The sequence below is a fragment of the Cervus canadensis genome, chromosome 1 (genome assembly GCF_019320065.1).
Source record: "Cervus canadensis isolate Bull #8, Minnesota chromosome 1, ASM1932006v1, whole genome shotgun sequence".
In the NCBI taxonomy this organism is placed as follows: domain Eukaryota; kingdom Metazoa; phylum Chordata; class Mammalia; order Artiodactyla; family Cervidae; genus Cervus; species Cervus canadensis.
Window position 1 is genome coordinate 117,175,581 of NC_057386.1, and position 19,645 is coordinate 117,195,225.

Genomic DNA, 19,645 nt, shown 5'->3' on the forward strand with positions numbered 1-19,645 from the left:
TAAATCATTCGCTCGAAATCACGTTTACAGTGCACTCAAGGTGCTAGCTAGGCGTTTGCGCGTGGTATCTCGTTTAAATCTCATATGCAGCACGCACGAGGGAGGAACCATTATTACCCCATCGCACAGATGAGGAAACTGAGATCTGGAGACATGAATTAATCGCCCCGACAGCACGTGTCTGGTAAACAACGGAGAAGAGATTCTAACTGACACCTGTAGTCTCTCCAATGTATATACAAAGTGGACGGCGAAACCGCTCACAGGAATACTTCAGCGGTGTAGACCAGAGCCGGGACCCTGAAGTCGGATGGACTGGAGTTGGAATTCTGATCTTGCTCCTTATTGAACGTGTGACTTGGGTCAGAGCCCCAGCTGCATCTATGAAATGGCGCGATTTGGGGATTAAATGAGTTGAAGGCTGAAGTTAGGGGAGATATTTTAAGGGTGGAAGGGGAGGCGGGAAGCGCAGAGGCAGAGACTTTCTCCACACATTATGAGCATCTGCCGCCCCCTGCTGGCCAAAGGAGGACGCGGGCGGGGACCGTTTTTAGATAATAAGGTGGTTCTTGGGTGAGAAGAGACCTAGACAGGGCGACGGCTGTCCCTCTTCCCCTTCCTTCCTCAGCGTCCCTCCTTTAAGGTGATTTAGAATGAGAGGTGGAAAAATTGAGAACTCATTCCAAATATTGCAAACAATCGGTTGTGAAATCCGACTCCCTTCACGGTTCTCACAGGGCCTGCCAGGTCCCTGACAGGTCTACAAATAAATAGTCAAGGATGGCCACAAAGAGCTAGATATAAGGCTGAGCATCAAAGCACTGGGTATAACAAGAAATTTTTGAACAAATTTAAATGTCCATCATGGAAATATAGACCTGTTTAGCAGTGGGGCATCTAAACAAAGCCGTCTGGGGCAGCTGAAAAATAACCTTGAAGAATTGTTGTTGTGGCTCAGTCACTAAATTGTAAACAGTTGACATGAAAGTATAGTCAAATGACAGAATGAATGTAAAGACAATATGTTGAGAGAAAGGAGCCATACACACAGGCACACACAAACATGCTGTTGGAGATTTATATTTATGTAAAGTTCAAGAACATGGGAAAACTGTAGTTCAAGTGGTAAAGAATCTGCCTGCAATGCCAGAGAACTTGGGTTCGATCCCTGGGTCAGGAAGATCCCCCGGAGAAGGGCATGGTAACCCACTCCAGTATTCTTGCCTGGAGAATCCCATGGACAGAGGAGCCTGGCAGGCTACAGTCCATGGGGCCACAACGAGTCGGACACGACTAAGCGACTAACACACACACATACACAAAGTTCAAGAACAGGCAAAGCTTATCAATCATGATAGAAATCAGAATAGAGGTCACTTCTGGGAAGGTTTTTGGCTGAGAAGAGGGCACAGGAACCTTCTTGGGCACTGGAAATGTTCTTTCTCTTTATCTGGGCAATAGTTGCAAAAGTCTATACATATGTAAAAATTCACTTAATATGCCCTTTATGTATGTTATGCCTCACTAAGATAAGACCGTTTATTTTTTAAAGGATATTCGGGCAGTGGGGGAAAGAATACTAAACTGTATGATTCTATTCTTAAAAAGAAAATAAAAGGAAAAATATAATTTAACATACAGCAGAAGTTCTCATCTCAGTTTTTTGTGTTGTTTTTTTTTTTTTTTTGTCTCAGGACACTTTCTCACTCATTAAATTATTGAGGATCCCAAAGAGCTTTTGCTTTGTGGAATATGTTAATATTTACCATGTTTATTAAAACTGAGAAATGTTTAAAACACAATGCACAATTCGTTTCACCATCAGAACAATAATGTCAGTACATGTCATGTGGCCTCTGGAAAACTTTACTGTCCACTCTGAGAGAGTGAAACAAATAGCATCTTAGTAGTATTATGAAAGTGACTTGATACTGGAGACTCTCTGAAAGAATCTCAGAAAACTCAGTGGTTCCTGGACCTCACATAGAGAACTGCAGGCATAGGGGTAAAACTAGGGGAAAAAACCCACTACATGGTAAAGTATTCTCTCTTGGTGCTGGGGTTATAACTTATTTTATTCGCTTCTTTGTGCTTTTCTGTTTAAAAAACGAGTACACACAGAATAAACAGAAACAAAATATAATGATCACAGATGGTTTTTGCACAAAAAATGAGACAATACACCTGACTCCATAAGGTTGTTAAAAGGCCTAAACAGTAATAAAGTATTTGGCTGTAAGGGGAAATTGAACCGAGCTGTAATCTGAATATGAGTCCCAATTTCCCCTCTGTGAATCCTTGGCTTGTGAGTGCAAGATCTTGCCCTCAAGACTTGGGGAGAAAATATAAATGCACGCACGACTGTGTTAGAAAGTAAACATCGTGGAGGCTCCAAATGCCGCATACAGAATTAATGAGTGGGCACAACCACCCATCACAGGCACAAAAATCCATCAATCGCGCAGCCTAGCTCTCAACTGCATCAGCTCGGTACTGAGCAAGGACGCCTGCGCACCGCAGAGAAGAGGCGGAGCTCGGGGGAGACTGACACAGGGCTCCGCCTACATTCTAGCTCCACCTCCCTGAGTGGCTGCCGGGCCAACTTCCTATTGGCCGCCGACGAAAGCAGACATCCGGTTTGCGCGTCTGGCCGCCGGAGGTGGAGGCAGCCATGGTGCGGTTCAAGCACAGGTAAACAAGTCTCTCGCCAACAGCCCCTTGCCCGGTCCCCGCGGGCCTGCCCCTGGGCTCACCTCCCTCTCGCCCGCCGCAGGTACCTGCTCTGCGAAGTGGTGTCTGACGACCCCCGCTGCCGCCTGACTCTGGAGGACCGAGTGCTGGGCACCCTGGTGCGGGACACGATCGCCCGCGTGCACGGGACTTTCGGCGCTGCCGCCTGTTCCATCGGCTTTGCGGGTGCGAGGGTGCTTGGGAACCGGGCGGACGGCGGGGTTTGGAAGGGGCGGTGGCCACAGGAGGGAGAAAGGGGCACGAACGACCCCGGGAACTGCCAAGCCTTGTGTACTGTCCTATGTAAGATACCGTTCTTTCTAGCAGGGTCGCATCCCGAGGTCTGGGTGAATCCAGTGAGGCGGAGAGCTAGCTAATAGTAGGCCACGAGTTCAGTCCTTGGGTTGGGAAGATCTCCTGGAGAATCCCATGGACAGAGGGAGCTTGGCGGGTTACAGCCCATAGGGTCACAGAGCGGGACGAGTGAAGCGACTTAGGCAGTGGGACATTGGGCAAGAACCCCTTGTATCTAATTACCCTTGAAAAGGGCCTGTTCAGGACGCATACTTGTGTGTATGTAGATAGGAGCAGGCCCTCTCAACAGCTACACTACTGTCGTTCCCTTTTACCATATTCTTTGAAATTGAATTCCAGAGGTGATGCACATATACATAGCTTTCCTACCTCAGGTGAGACTCAGTTGACTGTTTGAAAAACCTACATAGCCCAGTTACAGGACAACGTGGTTTTCAGCCAGGGGTTTTCTGAGGAAGGTGGATCTCTGCACTCCCAACTCAATTTATGCATTAACTAGTCAATGCATTAGAAGAACATTTTAAATTCTAAATTCACCACTTCTGAGTGGTGTGCAAGGCACTGGATGTTTCTCCCTTCCATAAATGAAGTGTTAAGTTGCTCAGTCCTGTCTGACCCAGGCTCCTCTGTCCAGTTCATGAAATTCTCAATACTCGAGTGGATCGCCATTCCCTTCTCCAGGGGATCATCCCAACCCAGGGATCAAACCTGGGTCTCTTGCATTGCAGGGGGATTCTTTACTGTCTGTAAATGGGCTGTCCTACTAATTTTTTTTTTCCCCCTTCAGAAATCAAGTTTTTACTTACTGATGCATTCGAAGTGCCACTGTCTTGAGCCATCTCTGATCTCTAGCACATAGGTGCTTAATTAGGCAAAGATTTTTAACCCATCCCTAACAGTCCAGTTTCCCCAAATGATTTTTATTTTTTCCCCTGCTGTAGTACGATACCTCAATGCCTATACCGGAATAGTGCTACTGCGATGCAGGAAGGAATTCTACCGGCTTGTGTGGTCAGCTCTTCCCTTCATCACATACTTGGAAAACAAAGGACACCGCTACCCGTGTTTTCTCAACACCTTACACGTGGGAGGTAGGGGTGCATGGGATATGGCTGGTTTTGTAGCAGGTTCAGCATTCAGTCTTATGTGGTAGATGGGTATTCCTGCTCTCTTGCTAAGAGCAAGATACTTTTTCCGAGCTCTGCAAGACTCTGAGGCAAATACTTTCCACAAGCTGCTGACCACAAAGCTCTTACCTGTGCCAGGTACAATTAGAACATGCCAGAAGTTCCTGATTCAGTACAACAGGAGACAGCTGTTGATCCTGTTGCAGAACTGCACTGATGAAGGTAAGGGATGCTAGCCCTGTGCCCACTGAGCAGGGACTGGCCATGGCCTCTGGCTGAATGAGAGGTCACTCATGCTCTTCACCTTGCTCTTTCTCCAGGAGAGCGGGAGGCTATCCAGAAGTCTGTCACTAAAAGCTGTTTACTAGAGGAGGAGTCGGCTGGGGAGGAGCTTTCCAATAGTGGCGGCGAGGAGACTGCTGAGCCAATGGAGTGAACCTTTGCACGCTGTGCTGTGCCCAGGCCTCGGGGTCCACTCACTGGGATGGGACATTCTGAGAGGCAGCAGCATCTTCTGCAGTTCCCAAACTGGATGACTGCTGACCAGAGGCCAGGTGACCAGCTCAAAATGGACTTAGTAAAACTAATCGAAGTCACCTTTACCCAGCATTGCCTGGTTAAGTGGTTCTGCAGGTTGTGAAGCCCCTGTCTTTATAGCCATCTTTGTATCTAACTGCCTGGCTGGGAGCAGGTTTAATAAATGTATTTGGCTTCTTTTAGCACTTAGTGTACATGTGAAGTTCATGGTTGGCCTAGTCTCTTTCTCCTTCCATCCCTGGCCTCAGTAGCAAGACCAGCTCCCTGTGTGGTACTAGATGTATAGCCTCCCACTGGAGACCCGATAGCCCTGCCCCTTGGTTGGGCCCTAAGCAATCCAGGTCATTTCGGAGTAGCAGTTTTGACCTTTACTTGTCCACAGTGTGGGGCATGTAGGATCTCAGCTCCTCAACCAGGGATTGGTAACAGGCCCCTCGCAGTGGAAACTCAAGAGTCTTAACCACTGGACATCTAGGGAAGTCCTCAGAGTAATAGTGTTAGTGAGACACAGCAACTAAACCAGCACAGATCTAGAGCTGGTCTCAGTGACCCCAAGGACCTTAAAAATAAACAGATTCTTGGCCAATACTTGACCAGGTAACCTGACAAAAAATAATAGTAATACAATTCTTATACTTTTGAGTGGGGGAAAATATCTTTGTAATAATGTTACCTGACCTCATTATTACAAAGTCAAATAGCAGCTGCCAACATGTGGTTGTTTTCTCCAGTTCCACCCTTCTCTACTGCCTTATACCTACCTGGCACCTGAAGGCAGGTGAGACAATGCACTCACAGGAATTAGGAGAGACAGGAGACATGACCCGTTTTGATTTGCTACCTACTAAACACACTTCAAGGACCTATTCTCTCCTTTATAAAATGGACATCACTCGAAAGTCCCTTACATATTAATACGTTTAACAAACATTTGTCATTTTAAGAATGGGAGGTTAGAACTAATAAAATAAGCCCAGATCAAGAACCCTTTAGGCCTGACACTAGGAAAGACATGACTCCATGAAAACAGAATGGCTCAAGTTCACAGCAGCTGTTACCTTAACCTATTAAGAAGTATATGTCTAGCTGACCTGAAATAAATCTTAAAGAAACCAGAAAGCTCACAATGCTTATGCAGGAGATTTATTGCAACTATTTGCCTTCATAGTCTATTATACCTAGAGGTCACTTTATTAAGCAGCAAAATAATTCACATCACTCAAATTCAGCTCAAACCAAGGCATAAGACTGCTCTAGACAACAGGGAAGCAGTGGGGGGCAGGGGTTGGGGGAGGTATCCCCACTGCTTTCAAACCTGTCCTGCTCTGCCTCCGGGTGTGCCAGACTCCTCCGTTTCTGTAATTCAGGCCACTGTCACTTGAAACAAGCTTGACCTAAAGGCTATCAGGTCCTAGGGCCTCCTGAGCCAATGACAGTTACTTTCTGTGCCAAACAGAAGGTAAAACCCTCTATCACACATACAAGTGCAACCTGGGTCTGACACCACAGCCTGGTTGTCAGAAGAAAAACTACAATTCAAGCTGGGTATCCTACATCCATTTATTCCCATCCCTCTGTTTCTTTAATGAGAGGAGTACTGAACAGATAGAAAAGATTCAACTATTTTTAAAAGACATACCAATAGATATGCTGAAAGCAAGGTGCCCTAACACTGGTTTGGGCTGCTCCAGGAGACTAAAACTTAAGCTGGGGTTGAGAAAAACTAATTACACGTGGGTCAAAAAGACTACCTGGCAACAAACTAAAAACCTTGGCAGGAAGAGCTCTCTTGTGAGTGTCAATACTTTATTTTGGTGTAAAGACGGGAAGCTGGAAAATACACTGTATTTAAAATTTTCTTGGTTCCCCCTCACATTGTGGAAACCCCCTCCCCCCCAGAGCTAATCTGTTCAAACTCAAATACTTAAAAATTACAGCAGCAAAACAAAAGCGCAAATAAAAAGAAAACCAGATGGAGAAGTCAGCCTGGGCCAGTAGTGTCACTTGGTGTGGACGACGGAGGTGCTGAACAGGAGCTTCTGTTTCTGTTTCTTTCTTTTCTTTCCTCCTTTCTCTTCTAAACAAAAAACAGAAAGAGCTTAGAATGCCACCGCTTTGCCCCCTGGCCAGTTTCCACTGATGAGAGTCATGCAGGCTCTGGAATTAGACTGCCTGGATTCAAATACCGGCCTTGCACTCTCTGGGTGTTTGTCTTCAGACACATCACTTCGATCCCAGCCCAGCTCATCTGTAATGTAGTTATACCCATTTAATACAGTTACTGGGAGAATAAAATTAGCACAATGCTAGGCATGTGGGAAGCACATCATAAATGCTAGTCGTGAATACCACAGAGTGGGGGTGTGCTTTGAGTCTGACATCCATCTATCAGCCACCTTCACCACCTCAGGATTCAAAAATCTATAAGGCTGGGGGAAAAAAGGTACGCAGAACTTCACAAAGGCCTCAAGAATTAATCTGGGGTGCAAAAACGAGCCATTTGATATACCAGGTGGAATGTTAGTTAACACTAGAATGTGAGCCCTGAGGCTCAGAGGGAAAGAGCCAAGTGATCAGTGATCAGTGCCCCTGGATCCAGGAGGGAACCACAGCCCTGAGCCGAGCACCCCGCTCCTGTGCCTTTACCAGAGAGCGGATCTGAAGTCACTGGTGTGTCCAGTTTCATGAAGGCTGCTTCAATAGCTTGGCTGAAGGAATTCTGGAAACTGGGCACCGGAACGCGGTCTGAGTTATCACTCTCCCCATCGCTGTCCACAGGGGCGGGAGGACCTAGGGTGTTTTCATCTAAAACACACCAGTGTTAAAATTGCAGATACAACTCCAGAACCTACTTTCTGAAAGGGGCCAGGCTTCCCCTTTACCAGAGGGCCATTCTCACCTTTCTTTGGAGCGGTTTTGGGCCATACATCTGCTTTTGCTTTTCCAACTCTCAGCATCTGCCAAAGTGGGAAAAGGAAGGGGAAGAATTTAAGTTACTGATCCTGTTTCTTCTCCAGACTCCTACCTTGACACTGATGGGTACGGGAGACACAGAATCAAGTACCCACACTGGGAAAAAATTTTCTGGATACTTCTTTTCCTAACACTGTGTTTTCATCATGTCCCCTATATCCTGAACTGGCAGTGAAACTAACAAGGTGGGAAACCAGAAGCTGTTCTGTTCCTTAGGAAACAGGTAAAGAATACTGCAAAGAAGGCACAAGAGGTTTATACTCTGATTTTGAAGTGGGAAATCCCAACTTCATGTCATTCCTTTCTTCTGGACAAAATTTTCCTCTTCTGGAGACGCCTAAAAACATCAACATTACTCCTCTTGCAGTAAGGAGTGTACAGGACCTTCCAAGTTTAAAACAAACCACCTGCCGAGCAAACCTCAGTTACCCAAGGCCACAAAAACCAATTTAACTTTATCCCGAAACTGCTCCCACAGCCCTCATTACCTTTCAGTCTTTGCTTTTTCAATAGCTCCTTAACTATTAACGTTTAGATTCAGCCATAAATCAGATTCCTGAAAGTATAGTAACAGCAGAACAGTCCCTCCCAAAAGAGGAATTTTTCACCTCAGTTGGCCAAGGCCAGCTCTGGAAATGCTGAGGGTCACTCTGCATCCTATCTACCACACATGCCATGCCACCTAAAGCAGGGTGCATTGTACTAAGAAACAAACCCCACAAGATTCACATCAGCATGCCTGTCCCAAATGTGTCCCAAACTGGGGCTTGAATATTGTGCAAGATGAATTCAACTGGCAGATACTGATTTCACTGATAAACTTTCTTCATCATGTACTACTGTGAGAATCTGCTCCCTTGGTCCCCAAGAGTCTGGGGTCTAACAGTACAACATCTGAATCATCTTATAAGATCACTAAAATACCACCTATATTTTAATCTCACCAAAAATATTTAAATGTTTAGCCTGGGTCCACTAATGAAGAAACAATCAGAAAATCTACAGTGTAGGATCATCTATAGAACAGTGGGCCTAGATGCTTCAAAAATACCCATGTGGTTTAGTCACTAAGTCGTGTCCAACTCTCGTGACCTCATGGACTGTAGTAGCCTGCCTGGCTTCTCTGTCCATAGGATTCTCCAGGCAAGAATACTGGAGAGGGTTGCCATGCCCTCCTCCAGGGGATCTTCCCGACCCAGGAATCGAACCAGGGACTCCTGCATTGCAGGCAGATTCTTTACCAACTGAGCTATGAGGGAAGCCCTCAAAATATCCATGCCACATGTTAAAAAAAAAACAAAACAGAAGCCAGGGGAACTGTTGTGGGCCAAAGGGGACTGAGGAAAGCTGACACACTAAATGCAATGAAAGTCCGATTAACTCTGACTGAAAACAATACAGGACACTGAGACCGACGGGAAAACAGAAGTATGTGCCATCTCAGTATTAGATCCACTGAATGTCTCTGATGTAACCATGACAATTGTGGGCATATAGGAGAATGTCATTTGAGTGGTATGTATCTTTCAAGTATTTAGTGGTGAAATGTCATTCATGAGGTCTGTAACTTATTTTCAACACAGCAAAAAAAGAAAAAGCAAACACAGCAAAACAGTAACTACTGATGAATCTGAGTAAAAAGTATGAATATTCATTACACTATCCATTCAACTCTCTAAGTTTGAAGTTTTTCAAAATATAAAGATGAAAAACACAATGGCAGTAAAACCTAGCTAAAAAAACAACTCAGGCATTGACCTAACTCCTGGGAGTCACTTGCTTATAACCTCTGAAACCAAGTAGTTCATTTTCAGGATCACTCTCAACTATTTCATCCTTGATTTCAAGGACTCTCCTCACCAAAGCTGAATTCCTGCTTATTTCTCAGCACAAACTGCCATCTATATGTGAGAAATATCTGTATCAACCTCAGATGTTTAAGAACTGGTAAGCAAATGAGTCCAAACTAATCCCAAAGAAGTGAACACTAACTTCCTATGGGGTACTTGTCAACCTGTCTGACTATCTTCCTCAGTTATCAAATGCAGGAAAGCTGACTATTTGCTTAAAGATTGATACTGATTTGACATTAACTCTTACTAGCCTAGTGCTCCCTTCAACCCATCTCAAGACAGCCACTTTGGCTAGTTAGTTACAGGATAACCAAGACAACCTTCCCTTTCCCAAAGCAAAGAATGGTTTATTATATGTAACAGATACATACCACGTAAGTCAGAGGTCCCAGAACTAGGGGCCAGTTAAAATTGACTAACATATCCCCAGCCCCTAGATCAGTGTTAGTACACGGATAATCTAGTGACTTGTTAAATAATTAAAACTCTGATTCTTCCTCAGCTATTCTTTGCTTCTTTCCTTGCTAAAACGGTAGTATCTGAGACTAAATCCATGAGCTTCTCTTTAAAAAGCCTTCCATGATTTTGAAAGTCAGTGCAACATTAGCCTGTGAATCTGTCTCCAGCAGACAGATTTCCAGGAAGAACAAGCAGCAAAGCGCACGTTAAACGCCCGTGGGCTGCTTTACGAGCAGAGGGTTTACCTGGGCAAAGGAAGGGAAGGGAGAGTCTTCTTCCAGACTTCCAACGCAGAATGAAGGACTGCCCTGACTGGCAGTGGGTGACAGAGGGGTCAGCAGAAAGTCTGAAAGGGAACCAGAAACCTGATTATACAAGTCAACTTAATAAAACAGAAGAGGTTAACACCGAATCAGGTCTGGATAATCAGCAACACTGCCTCAAAAAGCTAAACCTTGATCTACCTTCAACTCTGCCATGTGCTTATAAAGCCAAGAATATGGCCTACTGTTCACATAAGTGATCAGAATAGGGAGAGACAAGTTTCAAGGTTATGAGAACACTAGAAGGCATTGCAAAATCCATTTCCCACAGTAAGAAAAACCCTTTCCACGTGAGCCAACTCTCAAGGCGTAGGAATTGGATGTCATGGACTAGTTTTATATGGATAAAAAGCTTCAAGAAAAAGAAATGAAATGTAATCAGGTCAGCCTTTATGTTCTAGCCAGCAGATGTCTATGACCTAGGGAATATTCAGTTAGAATTCAAAACATACACAGCAACATAATCCAGCAAAATGCAAGCTTTTCCTTGCTACTCCCTTCCCTAGGTTGTCATCTTCTCCATCCTTTCTGACCCAGAGCTGAACATTTCCCACAGATCAGCCCACCCACTGCCCTGATCACTGCTGGTATGTAGAGGCCTGTCCACAGTCAGCCAGGGCACTGTGGTACTTTTATTTCTAGGCCTGTCCAACTGCTCTTGCCTGAATGTGTTAAAGCCCACATACCTTCAGGAAAGCTAGTCTGTGAAAACACAATCTCTGTGTCACAGATGATGCAGTCAATGTTTTGCCATGTTCCTTTGTACAGTAGCTCCCATCTCAGTTAAACTGAAGAGCATGATGGCTGCGTAGCCCTTAGACTCTAGTCCCAGTCCCTGCCACTAACCAAGCCCCGGCCTTCGTCTCAGGCTCCTAAATCTGCAAAGTGACAGGCAAATGATCACAAGAGTCACAAAATGTTCTGATCTTGGACATTTCACTGAAAATGCCTGAGAAAAATAAATTTTAAGTATCGAAAACTATCTGCCAGGTGGATGAAGATCAGAAGACAGCTCTCTGAAATCATAACTGTTTAATTTCATAACACAATAATATATTCTATATATAAGCAAAACTGTTTTTAAGAAGGTGACAGCCTCTCAATCCTGAGCTCAGTCCCTAGAGTGGAACACTGTTAGTGATCCGGAACACACTCATCCCAGGATTTTTCTATACATTTAGATACATAAACCTACATTGAAATGCTTTGTTTTGTGTGACTTTTTTAACACAAAAATGGTGTCATGCTTTGTCTTTTTCCACAAATTCCTTTCATCTTAAAGGTTCAGGAAGTGAGCTATCTCCCTTTTCAGTAGGTGTAAAGAATTTCATAGTAAAAATGCTGTAATTGAGCCACTTCCCTACCAGTAGACTTCATAGGCTGTTTCCTCCACCCCCCACCATACACAATGTTACAATAAGACATATATAAAGATGTTCACACACACAGAGGGAGTACTTCAAAGGCAGAACTAGAAATAAAGCAGCTGGGCTGCAGAGAAGAATCTAGGTTTAACTGTCCTGCTGTACGGGCTGCCTGAGGTATTTAGAAGCTAGCAGGGCATAAAGCAGTCGGTACAGCCAATGGAAAAGTGAATCCAATGGTAAGAATTTAGTGTATCTCAGGAATCTATTAACTACCCAAATAAAATCAAGTCCCCTAGAGACCCCACCATGCTGAGGTCACTGTTGTAAATTCATACACTAGGACTCGGCTTAAGGTCTACAGCTGGTGGTCAACTTTACTCTCTAAATCCCAACTCCATTTACCTGCTTGGGAACCTGGACTTCTGCTAAGAGGAGAAAGGGAGAGCGCCCCACGGCCCTCAGTGCTGGTGGAACCCAAAGCAGAATCAGAGGAATAGGTGTAGGAATTGAAGGCAGGAAACTGCTGTAGATTCTCCAGGGGAATGTGGACCTCCGGATCTGCGAAGACAAGATGAGAACAGCAGGCCCATTTGCAGAACTCGTCGAACCTTCTCCAACAGTTACGGGTGGTGAATATGAATCTCCCAGGTGTATGAAGGGTGGGGACGGCTTTAAAACCCAAATCTGTCATATTTCTTCTTTAATATAAAACCCCTGTTTTAACTATTCGTGTTAAAGCTGGGTGATAAACCTGGGGGTTAATTATACTGTTCTGCGTAATTGTTTTTGAATATTCCCATAATAAAAAAGTTAAAATAAAAAAGTCTTTGTTCTTGAAACATCAGTTTTCTCAACTGTTTAGGACTTGTGCCAAACAGCTACACAAGACCAGGATGCCAGCTACATACTTATCCAGTTAGAGAAGTAAAATTTATATTTACCATACCACGTGGAGTCAAAATAGTCAAGTCTTTTCCCTAGCCAAAGATTCAACTCCTTGTTTCTGGAGGTTAAGGAGGCCCTCATGTCACACAATCCTAAGTTCAGTGAAGCTTATATTGCAGAACCAGATTAAAAGACTCTACTTACTGGTATGAAAGAGCTCAAGTCTAACTCCCTGCATGTATTTCCTAGTATGTCAACAGGTTTCTACTATTTCAGACTCTTCTGGTAGACGAGCTATGTATAGATGTCTCCAGAGTTGAAGGCGAGGCCAACAATGCACCCGGAAAGCACACCAGCCAACCATCCCCAGCATTCAGCAGACGCCCAATTCCCCACCCACACCCCCGTCCCAGGTTTTCTTCACCCACTTTGCCAAGGGTGAATTTACTCTTACTCCTTACTACATGCTACACACTTTGACCAGCGCCAACTCCAATTCTCTCAGGAAGCCCGTGAGGGAGGTACTCTCACAACTCATGTTTAAGAGTTGAAGAAAGCAAGTGGCAGAGCCGAGCTCTGACGGGGCCAGGCCTGGGGCCTCTGCACAATGATGCACAGCTGTGCCCGTCACAGAGGAGCGTTCCTGAACTTACACTTGCCCTGCTTCTTGTTCTCCTCCATCTCAATCCGACGCTCTCGGCGGCGCTCCTCCCGGGCCTTCTTCTGGCGCTGCCGCTTCCTCTTCTCAATGTCATCTGTGGGGTGGTGAGGTGGTCAGGAGGCAGACCCAGGACAACCTGGCAATTAACTCCTCCCAGGTGACTAGCAGTTAAGGGCACAAGGGAGGGCCCAGCTGGACTGGATGAATGCATGGAGAGTATCAGGAGATTCGGAGACTCATGACGGAAGTCCTTACTTCCTTCTACACTGGGTTTTTAGTCATATAAGAATCCCTGAATTACACTAAAAAAGGGAAGCAAAGTAGAAAGCATGCTCACCTGAGAATATCTCTAGCGTTTCCTTAGAGACCAGAGGAGGCTGAAGAGCCAGTTCACAGATGCTGAACTCGCAGGTGAGCGGCAAGTGAGAGAGGTATCTATGACGCTGTCGCACATCCTACAAGGGAAAGGGGGCCGATGCTCCACTAAGGCCAGCCATGACTCTGAGAGCAGAGGTTCCCACTCAGACATCCAGCAGGGAAACACACTCACTCAGATGGCACTGCGGCTCAGAGCAGTGCTCAAGTTATCGCCATTTTCAAAGCTGAACAGAAATTGTCAATTAACCTACAATAAGGTAGAATAAGCTACCAAAAGCAATTATTGAGTTTGTAATGCAAATGATTTAATTAAGCCCAGTAATGAATGATCTAAAGCTGATCAGCTGTTTCTGATTTTCTGGGGGTCCACAACACACAGGGAGAATAAGGAAGACAAGAGTTACTTATTGGCAAAAAATCTGGGAACTACCAACAGAATTAATGGCAACTGGGAAGGCAGATAAAGCAGGTTTCCCTACTGAACAAAGCTGGGCCTAAAACAATAATGAAAAAATGAAGCTCACTGATTTAATTTTCTTTTTATCCTTTTTCTTCACATTTGATGGAAAGGTTATAGTACATAAAAAGTCTCGTAATTTTAAGCTTTTAAACTGTGATCAATACAAGGGTAATTCTTGAAAGGCAAATATTCACATATGTAAATTATCAGATAATAATTCACAGGTATCTGCTAAGCCAAAATGCATAAGCTATCTTTAAAGCCTCCAAGGACTTTGTTTTCTTAGCCATTTCTCCCAAGCAGTAGGAAGAAAGAGAAACAAAAACAAACTCATCTCAAATGAAAGCAGGAGACATCTCTACCCCCAAACCACAATAATGGAACCTGTGAAACAGACAGCAGTGGTGGACTGACCTAACAGAACCCCCGCGTGCAGGGGAGCCTCATTTAAGTTTTTAAAAATTCACAGGCTCCGAAACACACACACACACACACACACACACACAAAAACTAAAGGTCTTTGAAGGTCTGTGAACCTGTATCGGCTAGGCCCAGCACAGAGAGATGAGGTTAATGAGGCTCCCTGCCCCTCCACCTCGAAAGGCAGGCCCTTACCTCAGACATGGAGTAGCCGGAGATCTCCACCACCGTGGCCGAGATCTTCTCGGGGCTCTGCTCCAGGCTGCCGTATTCCCGCACGAGGCAGCGCACGTTCACGGGGTGCAGGAACATGTGCTGCCCGTCCTCCGCTGAAGACAAGCGGACCCGTCACACCACGGTCTCGGCCAGTCCTCAAGTCAGGGCCCTCCTCACTCCGGCCCGACTCTCCCTCCCCAGGCCGAAAGGCACAACAGGCCCCACCACCCAGGGTCTCGTGCCGCTCCCTCCCTCTGCTCAGAGAGCCAGACCACTTCTCCGAAGCATCCAGCGGCACCCAGCCGTCCCCCTCAGGGAGGCTCACCTTGGTAAAAGTAGTAACAAGGAGAGCTGCTCAGGTGTGTGATGCTTGGTTTGGTGACGGGTTCCTGCTGGCTGGACTCGGTACAAATGGTCCCTTCTCCAAGATTGTCTTCTGCTAACTCCAGGTCCTCACAGGCCTCTGACAACCCCTCAGGCTCTGCTTCAGACACTGCTTCCTCTTCCTCTACCAGAGGGAGAGCAACAGGACGAGGAGGACCCAGAGAACAAACTTCGGTGGTGTCTTCATCAAAGGCAGACAGGTACTCCAACACGCCCTGTAGGGACAAACTGCGGCTTACAGAAAGAACATGTGGCAAAGGCAGAAGCCGAGCTCTCGAGGTCTATCTCAGCTGTCACTGACTTAACACTGCGGAGGAGAGAACACACACGGGACAAGCACATAGGGAAAATTTAAAAATAACTTTTTTTTAAAAAAGCACATAGGAAATACTCATAGTTCCCTTTTCTCCAGATCTAACAGTGCCTACCAGCTGGAGAAGAATGGCGGCCACTCAGTCGGTAAAACAAGGACACCAACCTTCCTGGGTGGAAAAACGGGCTCCTTCGCCAAGGGAGCCATCAGCACCAGTTGTTCCAGAGCAGCCACGACACCAGGGACCTCCCCTCTGCTTTCAGCCAATCCTGACAGAGCCTCTTCCCGAGCCTAGAGCACCAGAGAGAAAACCAGGAACGTATTGAGTCTGAAGGACCAAAGTTTACAACAGCCTCTTGACAGGACAAAAGTTAAAGGCAAAAAGAACGAGTCTAAGTACTTAAAATTCTCAATCTTTAAAGAAAGCAGGAAGCAAAAGCATCTGGTACTCCAATGGGATGGTATTCTGCTTACCATCTCTGACAAGTGATAATGACAACACTACACAAAAGCTTCCTGAACAGAAATTCAAGGACACAGAAGTGGTCTTCTAGTTTTTATGAACTAAGCTTAGAGAGAGAGAACCACTGAGGAAAACAAGGGTTTGGGCAACCTCCACCTCAACCTGGACAGATCTACTTATATGAAGCTTTCCTTCTCCCTGAAATGCATTTGAACTAATGCCCTGCATTACAGAAAGAAAATAAAAAGTAAATACAGAATCCTGCCCAAAGAGGACTTGTGAGTCAGAGAGAGAGGAATTCAAATACCAGCTTCACCTCTTACTAGTTGTATGTCCTCAAGTAAATTACCTAACCCATGATTCCACTTTCCTTATCCGTGAAAGGGGACAGCTGTTCTATCACACCCGGTTATGAAGCTTACATGAGATAAATACAAGAGCAGTATGTCAGCACAGGGCCTGTCACATGCCCTTTCATCAGGGCTTCCACTGTTCTGATACAGATCAGTGATTCTCAAAGTGTGATCTGGGGGTGAGCAGCACCAGACTCCCCTGGAACTTCTTATAATGCAAATTATTAACCTTACTGAGCCTAGACCTACTGAATCAGTCTCTCAGGGTAGAGCCCAACAACTAGCGATTCTGCTGCCTCTTAGTGAAGTCGCTCAGTCGTGTCTGACTCTTTGCGACCCCGTGGGCTGTAGCCCAACAGGCTCCTCCGTCCATGGGATTCTCCAGGCAAGAATACTGGAGTGGGTTGCCATTTCCTTCTCCAGGGGATCTTCCTGACCCAGGGATCAAACCCAGGTCTCTCACATTGCAGGCAGACACTTTAACCTCTGAGCCAGCAGGGCCTCTTAAAGTTTAAAAATTCCTATCGTAGAGGACACAGGACATAGGGAATTCTGTATTTGGATACTGCTGCTCCAAAATCCTCAGCAGGCATTGGTAGAGCCTGCTAGAGAGGCCATAAAAATTTCTTCACAATGTTCCTTAAATAAAACATTTCCAAAAATTAATCCAGGCGCATTCCTAAAAAACAAACAAAAGCGTATGTTGCTTAATTAAGGGCACAGCTAGGGCTTTCCCAGTGGTCCAGTGGTTAAGAATGCATGTGCCAGTACAGAGGACACAGGTTCAATCCCTGGTCAGGGAAGATCCCACGTGCCACGGGGCAACTAAGCCTGTGCGCCACAACTACTGAAGCCCGAGCACTGTAGAGTCTGCGCTCGGCAACAAGAAAAGCCACTGCAATGAGAAGCCCACACATCTCAGTGAAGAGTAGCCCCTCCTGGCCACAACTACAAAAAAGTCCACGCACAGCAATGAAGACCCAGAGCAGCCAAAAATAAATAAATCTTAAAACAAAAAAAAGAACATAGCTAATCTAAGAAACTCCAGAGGTGGAAGATCACCCTGACTTGATCTTTTCAGTTCCAGGGAGCACCTGTCCCATTAGGTCACCCCTTCCCTCCTATCACCAAAGCCCAAAGCAAACCTGCTTTCTTAGCTGCTCCCTGCTCATCATCTCAAACGTGGGTGGGGCTGAAGTAGCTAATTTCCACCCCCTACCCCCACTTCCAGGGCTTCCCCTCACCTTGAGCTCCTGGATAGCTGCCTCAATAAAGCAGGACTCGGGCGTGTGCTTCTCCTCTGCCAGCTGCCGCTCCAGTGCCGCTTTCTCTTCCTGCACCACCCGGCGCAGCACCTGCTCCTTGGAGGCCAGCAGGAGCTTGGAGTACTGGCTGTGCTGTTCATCTGCAACAATGCCAACGAGGTCAAGAGAGGCAAAACTCAGAGCCCACGGCTGTGTGGCTAAATAGCAACTTTCATATACAGCTTTTTTTCTAAGGTGAAAATAGAATGCCTTAGTGTGCTTTCCTTAAAAGAAAAATATTTAGAAATGACCCTTAAGTTTACAACTCTGACTCCGTAACACAAGAAAGCTAGCCTAAGAAAACCAAAGATGTAGGGAAAAAATTAATGTTCTGGGAATTCCCTGGTAGTTCATACTTTCACTGCTGAAGGTCTGGGTTCAAATCCTGGTTGGGAACTAAGATTCAAAAGGTAATATGATGTGCCCCCGCGCCCCCCCACAAAAAAGACTTTAGTAACAGAAAAGCTGCAACCAACTAGTAAGTCCAATAAAGAAATAGTGACATGATGGTATATTCATTAAAGAGAATTTTGCAGACATTAAAAATGCTTTTCTAAGAAAGTAGCATTTGGTGACATCGAGAAATATCCACATTACATGGGGGGGGAATAAAAACAGATGCCAAACAAGAAAACAATTCCAATCTCACAAAAACATACATGTATAGGAAAAAACTCTACAATTAACATTTTGGGGTACCTCTGGGTAAAAGGATCAAGGATGATTTACTCCTTCATGTCCATCTCCCATATTTTATGGACTTAAAAAACCCCGAGATAACTATTTACAAATCTGAATGTGTGTCCTTGTTACACTTTTTCCTATACATTTACATATCCACGTTCATAAATAAAGGTCTAGACCTATTTCTTTTTTTACCTTCTGTATTGTGCTAGATATGAAGATATACTCTAATGAGTAAGTTTCTTGTGGACATTTCGGTTATTGCCAATTTCTATTACGACTGTAACAAACAGAAAAACTCCTCTAACAAAAAAATCCCTATAGGTGCTCTTTGGTACAAATGATTTCTTTACAATACTGAATCAAATGCTGGGTCTATTTTATATACTACCCACCCCCCACATACACACTAAAGGCTATATCAATTTAAACTCCTACCAAGAACAAGAGTACCCACTTCCCCACCCCTGCCAAAACCCAGCACAGGCATACCTCAGTGATACGCTTGTTTGGTTCCACTGTAATAAAGTGAGCATCACAATAAAGTAGGTCACAGATTTGTTTGTTTCCCAGTGCATACAAAAGTTATTCTTACACTATTCTGTAGTCTATATGCTAGCAATAGCATTATGTCTAAACAATGTAGACACCTTAATTAAAAAACACTGTTAAAAAATGCTAACCATGCGCTTCCCTGGTGGTTCAGTGGTAAGGAATCCACCTGCAAACAGGAGAGACAGGCTCAATCCCTGGCCCGGGAAGATCCCACGTGCCTCGGAGCAACTAAGCCCAAGCACCCCAACCACTGAGCCTGTGCTCCAGAGCCTGGGAGCTGCAACTGCTGAGCCCATGTGCCGCAACCACCGAAGCCTGAGCACCCTAGAGCACGTGCTCCACAAGAGAAGCCGCCACGATGAGGAGCCCGTGCACCACAGCTAGGGAAAAGCCCACGCAGCAGTGAAGACGCGGCACAGGCAAAAAGCAGCAAAACGCTAACCAACATCTGGCAATGCACTGCTGCCACAAACCTTCAATCTGTAAAAACTGCGTATCTGTGAAGCACAGTAAAATGAGGTATGCCTGTATTTGCCTCAACCTGTGTGTGTGTGTCACTGTTAGAGGCATTTTTCTGATTTGCATTTGTGTAACTCTAAGCAAAGTTAAACCTCTGTAGATACTTGGGAGGTTATTCAGATATCCTCTCCTGGGAAATCCTTTGCCACATGCTTAGCCTATTCTACTAGACTGTTAATTTACAGAACATCTGTATGTTCTAGACATTAATCTGTATTTTAAACGTGAAAATCTTCCCCTATTTATCACCTGTTGACTTTAGGAGTTTTGTAGAATCTTAATTCTCATAAAATCAAACATCAATCTTTTATTTAATAGCACTGATGGTTTCAGCTTGGTTCAAACACCCTCCCAGGTAAAACCCCA

At 45.2% G+C, this 19,645-nt stretch overlaps 2 protein-coding genes across 2 annotated transcripts in view; one reads left to right on the plus strand and one right to left on the minus strand.

Moving 5' to 3' along the window:
• The first annotated feature begins 2,602 nt into the window (after window positions 1-2,602).
• POP5 (POP5 homolog, ribonuclease P/MRP subunit) lies at window positions 2,603-4,891 on the plus strand. Its single transcript, XM_043438937.1, has 5 exons — window positions 2,603-2,691; window positions 2,774-2,916; window positions 3,987-4,136; window positions 4,311-4,394; window positions 4,493-4,891. Exons 1-5 carry the CDS (start codon window positions 2,672-2,674, stop codon window positions 4,606-4,608), a joined length of 513 nt encoding a protein of 170 aa, XP_043294872.1. The 5' UTR covers window positions 2,603-2,671; the 3' UTR covers window positions 4,609-4,891.
• Window positions 4,892-6,494: 1,603 nt separating this feature from the next.
• The window catches only part of RNF10 (ring finger protein 10), a 32,812-nt gene continuing 19,661 nt past the window's right edge, over window positions 6,495-19,645 (minus strand). Inside the window, exons 7-17 of the mRNA XM_043438926.1 lie at window positions 17,462-17,622; window positions 15,567-15,692; window positions 15,030-15,303; window positions 14,684-14,817; window positions 13,568-13,685; window positions 13,223-13,324; window positions 12,087-12,242; window positions 10,240-10,340; window positions 7,609-7,666; window positions 7,356-7,514; window positions 6,495-6,786 (exon numbers count right to left, since the gene is read on the minus strand). Of these exons, the coding sequence (XP_043294861.1) occupies window positions 6,710-6,786; window positions 7,356-7,514; window positions 7,609-7,666; window positions 10,240-10,340; window positions 12,087-12,242; window positions 13,223-13,324; window positions 13,568-13,685; window positions 14,684-14,817; window positions 15,030-15,303; window positions 15,567-15,692; window positions 17,462-17,622 (1,466 nt within the window). The 3' untranslated portion in view covers window positions 6,495-6,709. The remainder of the gene's footprint in view (window positions 6,787-7,355; window positions 7,515-7,608; window positions 7,667-10,239; window positions 10,341-12,086; window positions 12,243-13,222; window positions 13,325-13,567; window positions 13,686-14,683; window positions 14,818-15,029; window positions 15,304-15,566; window positions 15,693-17,461; window positions 17,623-19,645) is intronic.